Source organism: Oncorhynchus kisutch, linkage group LG25 (assembly GCF_002021735.2).
Source record: "Oncorhynchus kisutch isolate 150728-3 linkage group LG25, Okis_V2, whole genome shotgun sequence".
NCBI classification, from domain to species: Eukaryota; Metazoa; Chordata; class Actinopteri; order Salmoniformes; family Salmonidae; genus Oncorhynchus; species Oncorhynchus kisutch.
Genome location: NC_034198.2, coordinates 14004167 through 14017187, shown reverse-complemented (window position 1 = coordinate 14017187; position 13021 = coordinate 14004167). Strand labels below are relative to the sequence as shown.

Genomic DNA, 13021 nt, shown 5'->3' with positions numbered 1-13021 from the left:
ACAATGCTGTTGTGTTGAAGATGAGGATGATTATGACTGTTAACAACGATAACAATGTTGGGCTAGTAATAATATAATAACTTATAATAATTCCTATTTTTTCTATTTCCTCACAGAGGTCAAAGCAGATATGGAAGTCAAGCTGAAAGCACTTGAACGTAACTTTACATGGGGAATATAAAAGGCTGACATTAAGAATAACAGCGAAGGTGGAGGTCTGTATCCGTCACTTCTCCAGAGCCGTGGAGTTGAAGCCCTCTATCGACCACGCCAGGGTGAACCTGGCTGAGGCCTACGGGAACAACTACCAGCTGGAAGAGGCGATGAAGATATTCACTGTCCTTTTAGAGGACAAGTCCCTGAGTGACTCAGACAAGCAGCTCTGCTATGCCGGCTTTGGTATAGCAAGAAGAGAGACGGGGATGGCGCTGTGACATAGTTTTAAAAAACGCCTACCAGATTTGGATTGAGAGTTGGGACAGGAGGCAGGCTGGGAAGAGGCACCTCTCAGCGGATCACAGAGGTGGCAGGGATAACAAGAGAGTTGGCGAGCCCTCTGAGATTTTGTCATTCCACAAACAGGAAAGGTAGTCTGAGGACACAGGCGACCTGACAGATTCTTTTGGGCAAAGGAATGAAACTCAAATGTATTGCCTAACTACAACACAATGCATGGCTTACATGGCACACACTGCTGCATGCATTTGAGCATTTTAATGTTTTTAATGGTGAAGTGAAAAGTAAAGTTCAAGTTGGGAGTACGCATCTCTGGCTGCACTCGTCGTTTTATTTTGTGCAAAGGTTGCAAAGAAAATTTGAGTTCAAAATGTATTACTTTTGGGAAAAATACATGTTTCTATGTCTTAAGATGTCAGGTAGTGTCACAAAGTTCAGTTGTCTGAGTAAAATTGCACCATGTAGCTGCATGATACATCTTGCAATAAAACAACTAGGCCTATAAAAAAATACTTGTAAGTGTTATTATAATTTCTAAAGTTGATTATTCGTCATGTAAATAAGCATTGTTCAGAAACAATGAGTGATTATAGAGTCACTAGTGTTGAAAAAACTATTTGAATATTTACTCGCTGGAAAATTATATTTCTACAAGCATCTCCTCTCTACCCCTTATATGACCTTCTCCTTTCCCCCTTTATATAGTACACAGCGCCAGTACATGGTCAAACATTGCAGCACAGGAATTCTCTTCGTGCAGGTTTGAATAAGGGTGTTGATGGCACTGCTTTTCTATTCAAAGTATTACAAGTTTGTCACATGATGATCACAAGTCAGTAGACCATATACCAACATCTTCTGTAGGCTACAGTGCAAAATGTTAATAATTTACGTATTTGCACTTGTCAGAATGTAAACCGTGGCAATACAGCTCCGCATCAGTTTCGGTTTCCTTTCATTTATTTGTAAACTGCAGAAGGCTTATATATAGCCAGGGAGTGAGTACGTGTTGGCTGTGTAGCCTATTCCGCGTTCCCTGGACATTACAAAAAACACAACTCGCTGTATTCAACAAGATGAGGTGAGAATTTTACTCCGAATATTAGACAGGATCTCTATGTGGGATATAAATATATGTTACATTGTTATTGTCAATTAATTGTCAATGTATCAATTAATTGAAGGCACAATTTGGCATCACCTGTGATATTTCTTCTTGAAATCATGATTTATTTAGCGTATACTACAATTTGTGTAATTTCTTATTTGCTAATAAATACCTGTCCTGAATATGACAAGTTTATTTTTGGATGCAATATTCAGACATTCACAGAAGTAATGACATCACAACACAATCATCCAAACCGGAAAATGTAGTTTACAGTAGTCCTACCGCTAATTTATGAAATATTGATTTAACACAATAGCTAATATTTAGATTACTCTCGGATGACAAAAAAAACACAATGTGAATTAGCTAATAGCAATTACTATTTATAGTTAATCATACCACGGGTGAGCTCAACATTGATCGAAATAATTGAGTAAAACACTTTTTAGAAATACAAAAATAATCCGATGATGGGTAGTTTGTGCGCGCCGCCTTGTTTGTTTTTCGCGTCGACCAAAGATAATACGAAGAGACAAGATGAGTTTGGTCTGTTTGCAGTATGCACGTTGAAGGGGGTGTGTCGTCTACCCTATGGATAATCATGCTTTCAAATGCTGTTGAAGATGACGAATTCCCCTCTTTACCGGTTACTCCGTCCAAACCTCCACCCTCCAAAAAACCCAACATGAACTCTGACATCGTGGCTACCCTCTCCTTACTCATCAACTCCAAGTCTGACGCAATTGAGAAAATGGTAGAGGCGCAAACACCATGGTTATCGAAGGCTTGAAAAAGACTGGAGTTTGCATGTGGTGAAATCAAGGATGTGAAAACGAGAGTGGCAAAAGTTTTAAAAAGTGTGGAAAATAATAACAATGTCTACCATAGACGTCTCAAGATGCTAACCAAATTCCAATATCGATCAATGTGATACAATCCTTTCCCAAAGCGTCTGGTCTATATCTTAACATTAATAAATGTGAACTCATGGCTGTCAAAGATTGTGGGACACCTTCATATTATGGTATTCCAGTAAAAGAAGAACTTACATATTTAGGCATAAACATTACAAAAGATCAGAAGTCTAGAGGCATACTAAATTTTAACCCTCTTATTAAAAAAAAACAGAAGAAGCTAAATCAATGGCTAGAGAGGGACTTATCTTTAAAAGGTAGAGTCCTAATGACCAAGGCTGAAGGTATCTCTAGACTAACATATGGCGCTCTATCTTTATATCTTGACAGTAAAATAAGACCAGATGCTAGACCAGATGCTTTTCAACTTTCTGTGGAGAATCCGTACCCATTACATTAGGAAAACTGTTGTAATGAACACTTGGTGTTCATTACAACAGAATGGTGGGCTGAATTTTCTGGACTTTACTACCTTAAATAATACTTTTAAGTTCAATTGGATAAAACAATTCCTAAGAAGACCCACTTCTATCTGGAATTTTATTCCTCATCATGTCTTCTCTACTTTTGGTCTCCTTAACTTCATGTTGTTTTGCAATTATAATATTGACAAGGTTCCAGTGAAACGTTCTGCTTTTCATCGGCAGGTTTTCTTGTCATGGTCCTTAATTTATAAACACAATTTTTCTCCACACAGATATTATATATGGAATAATCGGGATATATTGTATAAAAATACTTCTTTGTTTTTAGAATATTGGTTCCGAAATAAGATCCTATTGGTGAGCCAACTGGTAAATGCAGAGGGTCAGTTATAAGGAATTCTTATCACTTTACAAGGTCCCTGTAACACTTAAAGATTTTGCAATTGTTTTAGATGCCGTTCCCTCAGGTGTTGCTCTATTATTCAGGAACGTGTCCCTCAGAGCCTACCTTCTATTGACCCTGTTGACTCATCAGTAGGAAGGATTTGTTTATCTTTTGGTCCATTCAACAACAGAGCGATACGAACCTTGTTTCAGCAGGATGTTGTATCTATACTAGAGGTCGACCGATTATGATTTTTCAACCACAATACCGATTATTGGAGGACCAAAAAAAAGCCGATGCCGATTAATCGGCCGATTTTAAATGTTTATTTATTTATTTGTAATAATGACATTTACAACAATACTGAATTAACACTTATTTTAACTTAATATAACACATCAATAAAATCAATTTAGCCTCAAATAAATAATGAAACATGTTCAATTTTGTTTAAATAATGCGAAAACAAAGTGTTGGAGAAGAAAGTAAAAGTGCAATATGTGCCATGTAAAAAAGCTAACTTTTAAGTTCCTTGCTCAGAACATGAGAACATATGAAAGCTAGTGGTTCCTTTTAACATGAGTCTTCAATATTCCCAGGTAAGAAGTTTTAGGTTGTAGTTATTATAGGAATTATCTGACTATTTCTCTCTATACCATTTGGATTTCATATACCTTTGACTATTGGATGTTCTCATAGGCACTTTAGTATTGCCAGTGTAACAGTATAGCTTCTGTCCCTCACCTCGCTCCTACCTGGGCTCGAACCAGGAACACTTCGACAACAGCCACCCTCGAAGCATCGTTACCCATCGCTCCACAAAAGCCCTGGCCCTTGCAGAGCAAGGGAAACAACTACTCCCAAGTCTCAGAGCGAGTGACGTCACCGATTGAAGCGCTATTAGCGCGCACTCCGCTATCTAGTTAGCCATTTCACATCGGTTACACCAGCCTAATCTCGGGAGTTGACAGGCTTGAAGTCATAAACAGCTCAATCCTTGAAGCATTGCGAAGAGCTGCTGGCAAACGCATGGAAGTGCTGTTTGAATGAATCCTTACAAGCCTGCTGCTGCCTACCGTCGCTGAGTCAGACTGCTCTATCAAATATCAAATCATAAACGTAATTATAACATAATAACACACAGAAATACAAGCCATAGGTCAATATGGTTGAATCCGGAAACTATCATTTTCGAAAACAAAACGCTTATTCTTTCAGTGAAATATGGAACCGTTCCGTATTTTATCTAACGGGTGGCATCCCTAAGTCTAAATATTGCTGTTACATTGTACAACCTTCAATGTTATGTCATAATTATGTACAATTCTGGTAAATTAATTACGGTCTTTGTTAGGAATAAATGGACTTTACACAGTTCACAACGAGCCAGGCGGCCCAAATTGCTGCATATACCCTGACTGCTTGCACGGAACGCAAGAGAAGTGACACAATTTCCCTAATTATAAGAAATTCATGTTAGCAGGGAATATTAACTAAATATGCAGGTTTAAAAATATATACTTGTGTATTGATTTTAAAGAAAGGCATTGATGTTTATGGTTAGGTTTGGTGCAACGACAGTGCTAAATCATCACCCGTTTGGCGAAGTAGGCTGTGATTCAATGAGAAATTAACAGGCACCGCATCGATTATATGCAACGCAGGACACGCTAAACTAGTAATATCATCAACCATGTGTAGTTAACTAGTGATTATGTGAAGATTTATTGTTTTTTATACACAGCTGGCAAATAGCTTAGCATTAGCTCATTATAATCAGCACAACCTTCAAAAAGGTTTTTTACACACATCATAGATGTCAATTACAATATATGCAATAATCGGAATGCATTATTTGTTACTAGTACTTGAAAACGTGACTAAGACTGTAAAAACATTATGCTCCATCCATACATACTTCATGCTACAGTAGAAACGACAACACTATATACAGATAGGCTGTCAAGGCTGAAAAATTGCTAAATAACTTTGGCTGAGCTGGAACACTAGCTCGAGCCCAGAGCAAATGACAGGAATCGAATGTTCATCGAGCCCCTTCGGACTGGAGTGACGCTTAAAATTCAATTTTACCCCTACAATCTGTTCTTAGGACGCAACTGAAAAATAACAACTTGTGTAGAAAGTAAACTTCCGCACCTCGATAGTGCCAAGTGTGCTTATGTCTGCATAACGAGGAAGTAACTTTTTATTATTTCTGGTCTAGCGATCATGACAGCAGAGTACGCTGCCCAACCTTATGTAATTAGAAAGAGGTTATCCACCTAGGTAAAGTTGGTTTTATATTCCAGTTTTGATTTGATATAAATAGCTCAAATCTATATAATGCCATTTAAAACGGTATAAATCAATAACTAAATCACCGTTTGTCACAGAAACATCAAACTAGGTATGATTTATTCTATAAATGTCTAGCATACTTTTACAACCATTGTTTTGAGGAAAAATGCCAGTTTTGATTTGATATAAATACATCAAATGTATATGATGCCATTTAAAGTGGCATGAATCAATAACTAATTTACCGTTTGTCACAAACATCAAACTAGGTATGATTTATTCTATAAATGTCTAGTATACTTTTACAACCTTTGTTTTGAATAAAAATTCCAGTTTTGATTTGATAGGAATACATAACATCTCAAATATTGCATTTAAAGATGAAGAAATCAATAACCAATTCAGTGATTGTCACAAAAAAAAGTGAAAATATGCATTTATTTGCAATAACTTTAAAGAAATGTTAATTTCAAGTGAAATGTGTTCTATAGGACGTTAGACCATGTTTACATAAAGTTGTACTGTTTGCATTTTTTGTCCAACAGTTCCACATTTTAAAGTAGTTACAAGGCACAACAGTCATTTATTTACATGTCTCTAATTTAACAGGAAAGAGGCCCCTTCCAATCATTTTCTATTTTGGCTTTGTTGAAGTCCTTCTTTGTCATCCCCAGACAAGCTGAATAGTACCATCTCCTGAGGTAATAGACTAAAATGTTCAACACTTACAGCCAAATGTTTAATACCCCGGGTATTCCCAGAACACATTCTGGAAAGTCTATAGATTGAGTTGTCACTTTATTAGGTACAACCCTCTTTGCATCTGGAACAGCGTGAATTCAGAACTGTTGATGAAACTGGGAAAGGAGATAAGACTGTTCAAGTTTTTAAGTCCAGTTGGAGTTAATTACAGTCAGTTCACGTTTTGGAACTTTTCTGAGTTACAGAAGACCATCACAGACTGCTGTCATTTTGCACATTCTAAAGTTCAAACAAACAGTAACAGAATACCTGAATAATACTACTCTGCATGCTTTAGTGTCTAGCAAGCCAAGACCACGGGGCTTGGTGTATGTACTGTAGGAGTAATTTATTTTCATGAATAGGATGGTGAACCTAATAAAGTAGCAACTGAGTGTAGATATCACAAATAACTCCTTTTGAGCTGTGTTTGTCTGTTATACGTTTCATCAATGGGTATAATGGTCAATCTGATCCCCAAGGTCCTCATAGGCTCACTTAGATATATAAAGTTGGAGATAAAGAAAAAATATGAAACTAGGACTTTAACACACTGGCAGAATTCTTTCATCCACGTCCATTCACATACAATATGTATTTTTAAGTATAAATACCCTTCTAAGTCTTTCTGGATGTTTTAAAAGGTTTGCAAATAGTTCTTTCTGCAAGGAATATGAATTGAAAGGGATATGGTAATACATATGTAGGTGATGTAATTTCTCCACTGGTATAATGGGTATAATGTGTGGTAGATGCACACCTCCCTGCTGAATTATGTATAGCTGATTTGGGCCAGTTGATCTTTTTTTCCATGATCTTTTGTGAAGAATTTTTTTTTGCGTAGGCTTTGTGCTAGCAGTTTAAGAGAGAAAGAGAGCAAATAGCAAAGGGACAGCCTGGTTGAAGTCCTAGTTTTTAATGGTTAGTGCCGGTAGATTGCAGAGGGTTTCACATACAGATTCAGAGGCAAATCACAATGTATACATTGAGCCCAAAAACAAAACATGTACCTTCCACTTCTTTTATTAGTACTTTTTTTGTTATCCACCATCTGGTATCTTTCAATACCCATGCTAATACATATATATATATTATATATATTAGCATGGGTATTGAAAGATACCAGATGGTGGATAACAAAAAAAGTACTAATAAAAGAAGTGGAAGGTACATGTTTTGTTTATATATATATATATACACTGCTCAAAAAAAAGGGAACACTTAAACAACACAATGTAACTCCAAGTCAATCACCCTTCTGTGAAATCAAACTGTCCACTTAGGAAGCAACACTGATTGACAATAAATGTCACATGCTGTTGTGCAAATGGAATAGACAACTGGTGGAAATTATAGGCAATTAGCAAGACACCCCCAATAAAGGAGTGGTTCTGCAGGTGGTGACCACAGACCACTTCTCAGTTCCTTGGTCACGTTTGAATGCTGGTGGTGCTTTCACTCTAGTGGTAGCATTAGACGGAGTCTACAACCCACACAAGTGGCTCAGGTAGTGCAGCTCATCCAGGATGGGACATCAATGCGAGCTGTGGCAAGAAGGTTTGCTGTGTCTGTCAGCATAGTGTCCAGATCATGGAGGCGCTACCAGGAGACAGGCCAGTACATCAGGAGACGTGGAGGAGGCCGTAGGAGGGCATCAACCCAGCAGCAGGACCGCTACCTCTGCCTTTGTGCAAGGAGGAGCAGGAGGAGCACTGCCAGAGCCCTGCAAAATGACCTCCAGCAGGCCACAAATGTGCATGTGTCTGCTCAAACGGTCAGAAACAGACTCCATGAGGGTGGTATGAGGGCCCGACGTCCACAGGTGGGGGTTGTGGTAACAGCCCAACACCGTGCAGGATGTTTGGCATTTGCCAGAGAACACCAAGATTGGCAAATTCGCCACTGGCACCCTGTGCTCTTCACAGATGAAAGCAGGTTCACACTGAGCACATGTGACAGACATGACAGAGTCTGGAGACGCCATGGAAAACGTTCTGCTGCCTGCAACATTCACCAGCATGACCGGTTTGGCGGTGGGTCAGTCATGGTGTGGGGTGGCATTTCTTTGGGGGGCCGCACAGCCCTCCATGTGCTCACCAGAGGTAGCCTGACTGCCATTAGGTACCGAGATGAGATCCTCAGACCCCTTGTGAGACCATATGCTGGTGCGGTTGGCCCTGGGTTCCGCCTAATGCAAGACAATGCTAGACCTCATGTGGCTGGAGTGTGTCAGCAGTTCCTGCAAGAGGAAGGCATTGATGCTATGGACTGGCCCGCCCGTTCCCCAGACCTGAATCCAATTGAGCACATCTGGGACATCATGTCTCGCTCCATCCACCAACGCCCCGTTGCACCACAGACTGTCCAGGAGTTGGCAGATGCTTTAGTCCAGGTCTGGGAGGAGATCCCTCAGGAGACCATCCCGCCACCTCATCAGGAGCATGCCCAGGCGTTGTAGGGAGGTCATACAGGCACATGGAGGCCACATACACCACTGAGCCTCATTTTGACTTGTTTTAAGGACATTACATCAAAGTTGGATCAGCCTATAGTGTGGTTTTCCACTTTAATTTTGAGTGTGACTCCAAATCCAGACCTCCATGGGTTGATAAATTTGATTTCCATTGATAATTTTTGTGTGGTTTTGTTGTCAGCACATTCAACGATGTAAAGAAAAAAGTATTTCATAAGAATATTTCATTCATTCAGATCTAGGATGTGTTATTTTAGTGTTCCCTTAATTTTTTTGAGCAGTGTATATACACACACATATACAGTATATACTGTACATACACTACCGTTAAAAAGTATGGGGTCACTTAGAAATGTCCTTGTTTTTGAAATTTAAGCAAAAAATGTTGTCCATTAAAATAACATCAAATTGCTCAGAAATACAGTGTAGACATGGTTAATGTTGTAAATGACTATTGCAGCTGGAAACGGCTGATTTTTAATGGAATATCTACATAGGCATACAGAGGCCCATTATCAGCAACCATCACTCCTGTGCCCCAATGGCACGTTGTGTTAGCTAATCCAAGTTTATAATTTTAAAAGGCTAATTGATCATTAGAAAACCCTTTTGCAATTATGTTAGCACAGCTGAAAACTGTTGTGCTGATTAAAGCAGCAATACAACTATCCTTCTTTAGACTAGCTGAGTATCTGAAGCATCAGCATTTGTGGGTTCAATTATAGGCTCACATAGAATAGCCTTCTTTTCTCAGAACAAGAATAGACTGATGAGGTTCAGAAGAAAGTTTTGTTTCTGGTCATTTTGAGCCTGTAACAATGTCTACACTGTACACTACACTGGCTCATTCTGTGGAATGTCCATGTTGACCCTCTTGGTTGTCTTGGTCCTCTAGATCCATCCACTGGTCTTCTTCGTTAGTCAGGCCTGACCACTTCATCCCATAGTTTTTTCTTGTAATCTAATTTAATATGACTGAAGATGCAGAATTTTCTGTCAGGCCCCTTCTAATAGACTTGTTAGAACTTTAAACACACCCCCTCATATCTAGTTTGATGATTGTGACAAACGGTGAATTAGTTATTGATTTTTAAATGGATTTTGACGAATGTCTGTTGAATGACTGATGAATGTCTGAATATGTGAATATAAAACCAACGATACCTCGGTAGATTATCCTGATTAAAATGGTGTCCAACTTGAAAAAAATCCTAAATATACATATTGCAAGATATTTGGCGAAATATACCAGCATGCCTCTCCATAGGAAAACAATGGGGGGAGCTCAGCGTTCCAAGGGCAATAGGTATTTCGGGGCTAGCGTTTGATGACAACGGAGTACGCTACCCAGTTGAGTCAATTGCATCTGAATAATCTAAAAGGGCTAAACGAATGTTGGAGTTTATGTGACGGCCCTTCATAAATCCTGTTTGAGTCTCATTTCTAATGGTATCTATTCCTTTCTTTAATCTATTGGCATAATCCAGAGCAATCCATTTGTAATCAATATTTAATAAAGTAGTTGGTCTCCAATTGTCAATGAGAGAATGGTCTTTATCGGGCTTCGCAATCAGTGAAATAAGGCCCTGTTTCATAGTGGAGACCATTTCATCATTTTCAATGCAATGTTGAAACATTAAAAATAGGGTCTTCTAGTAACTCCAAGTACTGCCTATAGAATTCAACTGTCAGGCCATCAGGGAATGTCTGCATACTTGATCTGCGGAAACATTGGTGTAGTGCGTGGGCACTCCTCGAATGGAGAAGTTTGTCCGGTTCATTAAAGCCTCAAACATGAATTGCCCGAAATGCTGAAATGGGCTACTTCTATGTGAATTAATGAGGAGGTGGTACACACCTCAATTCAAACAGTTAGAAAATACAACTTGTTAGAAAATCATTTGAAATTGACAAGCCTATAGATAATTAGCAGGCAGCCCGTGTTAACCGTCCTGTTGTGTAACAATCACATTTTGGAAAAGTGAGTCCAATCTGACATCACGTGCAGAAAACAACTCATGCTGGGGCGACTGTTAGAGATATTTGGAACTCACCTGTGAAAAGGTTTTAAAGATGACAATTGACAGGCGGGCTACACGTGAAAAAGGATTCATATAAAAAAATTACCAAGAAGAAAATAGGACATACTTTGTACTCACACACAGCAACTTTGATAGTGCTAGTGCAATATTAATGCTCGGGCAGTAAAGGGAGCTAGGCATTCGTGTACGTGTGTGAAAGGATAGAATAAGCAGATAGTGCCGGTCAGGGGTGTTGATCAACTAGACGACCTTGGGTACAATTGTGATTATGTGACCCTCAGCTTTATGGTCCGACACCTTGGGAGGCAGAAGTAACAACGGTAGTTAAAATGCTGGGTGTTAATTATGGTATTTTTGCCTTTCTCACAGTGCCTCGGTCAAAGCAGATATGGAAGTTAAGCTGAAAGCACTTGAGTGTCACTTCACATGGGGCATAAGGAAGGCTAACATTAAGGACCTGGACAGCATCCCTGAAAAACTCCTGGATCGCATCATGAGGTTTACCACGCCGAAATACCATGCCACATATTTCAACTTACTAGCGTTCCTGAGCCACCTGGAGGAAAATAATGTTAGTGCTCTTGACTATCTCCACGAGGCTGAGAGTGCATTGAAGGACAGACAGGATGATACAGAGTTACTGGTGACCTATGCTAACTTTGCATGGGTTCACTATCACTCAGGAAACCTTGATGATGTGGAGGCCTACATTGGAAAGCTGGAAATCATCAGTAAGGGAATTCCAAGTGCCTTAAATATTCAAGGCAGCTTACCTTCCGTACATGGTGAGAAAGGTTGGAGTCTTATCAGGTTTGGGGGATTATTTTACAAGACGGTAAAAGAGAGCTTCCAGATAGCTCTTGAGGGGGAACCAGACAATGCTTCTTTCAATATGGGCTATGCCCTGGTCCTGTACAGGTTGGAGGGCATGGTCAAGAATAAGAGAGTGCGTTCAGTGATGACTGCAGCTGCCAACCAGCTAAGGAAGGCCTTATCCTTGGAGCCTGATAACTCTGAACTTATGGTCCTCCTAGCTCTGAAACTTCAAAAAAATCAAGAAAACAAAGTGGAGTCCTTGAAACTCACCAAAGAGGCCCTCAGGCTGTCTCCTGACGTGCCTCATGTACTACGTTATGTGGCCAAATATTTCAGATATGAGGGCTCCATCAATGAGTGCATACAGGTTTTGGGGAAAGCTCTGGAACTGTCTCCAAACTCCCACTTCCTCCATCACCAAATTGGCCTGTGTCACAAACAGCAGCTCATCCAAATGTTCGAGCAGAAGAGGGAAGGGGGAGTGGTGGAAGTGGGCCAGATAAAAGCAAAAGTGTTGGTCTGTATCCGTCACTTCGCCAGAGCCGTAGATCTGAAGCCCTCCAACATCCTCGCCAGGGTGAACCTGGCTGAGGCCTACGGGAACAACTACCAGCTGGAAGAGGCGATGAAGATATTCACTGTCCTTTTAGAGGACAAGTCCCTGAGTGACTCAGACAAGCAGCTCCTCTACACCAGCTTCGGCACGTTTCTTTACTACAGGAAGAGAGACGGGGATGGCGCTGTGACAGAGTTCAAAAATGCCTACCAGATTCCAATTGAGAGTTGGTACAGGAATCAGGCTGGGAAGAGGTTGAAGCAGATCGCAGAGAGGTGGCGGGCTAACAAAAAGAGAGTTGGCGAGGCCTCTGAGATTTTGTTGTTCCTCAAACAGGAGAGGTAGTCTGAGGACACAGACATCCAGACAGATTCTTTCGGCAAAGGAATGAAATTCAAATGATATACGTAGCTGTAACACAATGCATGGCTTACATTGAAACACTACTCAAATCAAACTTTATTTGTCACATTGCGCCGAATACAACAAGTGTAGACTTTACCGTGAAATGCTTACTTACAAGCCCTTGACCAACAGTGCATGTTTTTAATGGTGAAGTTCAAGTTGGGAGTACGCATCTCTGGCTGTACGCTTATTTTTATTTTATTTAAAAGTTGCAAAGAAAATTTCAGTTCAAATGTATTACTTTTGGAAAACATATTGTAAAGATGTGTCATGTAGTGTCACAAAGCTCCGTTTATTTTTTACAATTGTACCATATGGCTGCATGATAAATCTTGCAATAAAAAAAATACTTGTAAGTGTTATTCTAATTTCCAAATTTGGTTATTCATCATGTAAAGC

The 13021-nt window shown here is 39.7% G+C and overlaps 1 protein-coding gene across 2 annotated transcripts; it reads left to right on the top strand.

Moving 5' to 3' along the window:
• Positions 1 to 1129: 1129 nt before the first annotated feature.
• Positions 1130 to 12994, top strand: LOC109888236 (interferon-induced protein with tetratricopeptide repeats 5-like). 2 transcript variants are annotated; one of them, XM_031804543.1, is made up of 3 exons: positions 1130 to 1537; positions 6199 to 6290; positions 11215 to 12994. In XM_031804543.1, exon 3 carries the CDS (start codon positions 11234 to 11236, stop codon positions 12560 to 12562), a length of 1329 nt encoding a protein of 442 aa, XP_031660403.1. In that variant the 5' UTR covers positions 1130 to 1537; positions 6199 to 6290; positions 11215 to 11233; the 3' UTR covers positions 12563 to 12994. The 2 variants fall into 2 exon arrangements, with proteins under 2 accessions (XP_031660403.1, XP_031660402.1); XM_031804542.1 differs by lacking the exon at positions 6199 to 6290 and having other exon boundaries at positions 1134 to 1537.
• The last annotated feature ends 27 nt before the right edge of the window (positions 12995 to 13021 follow it).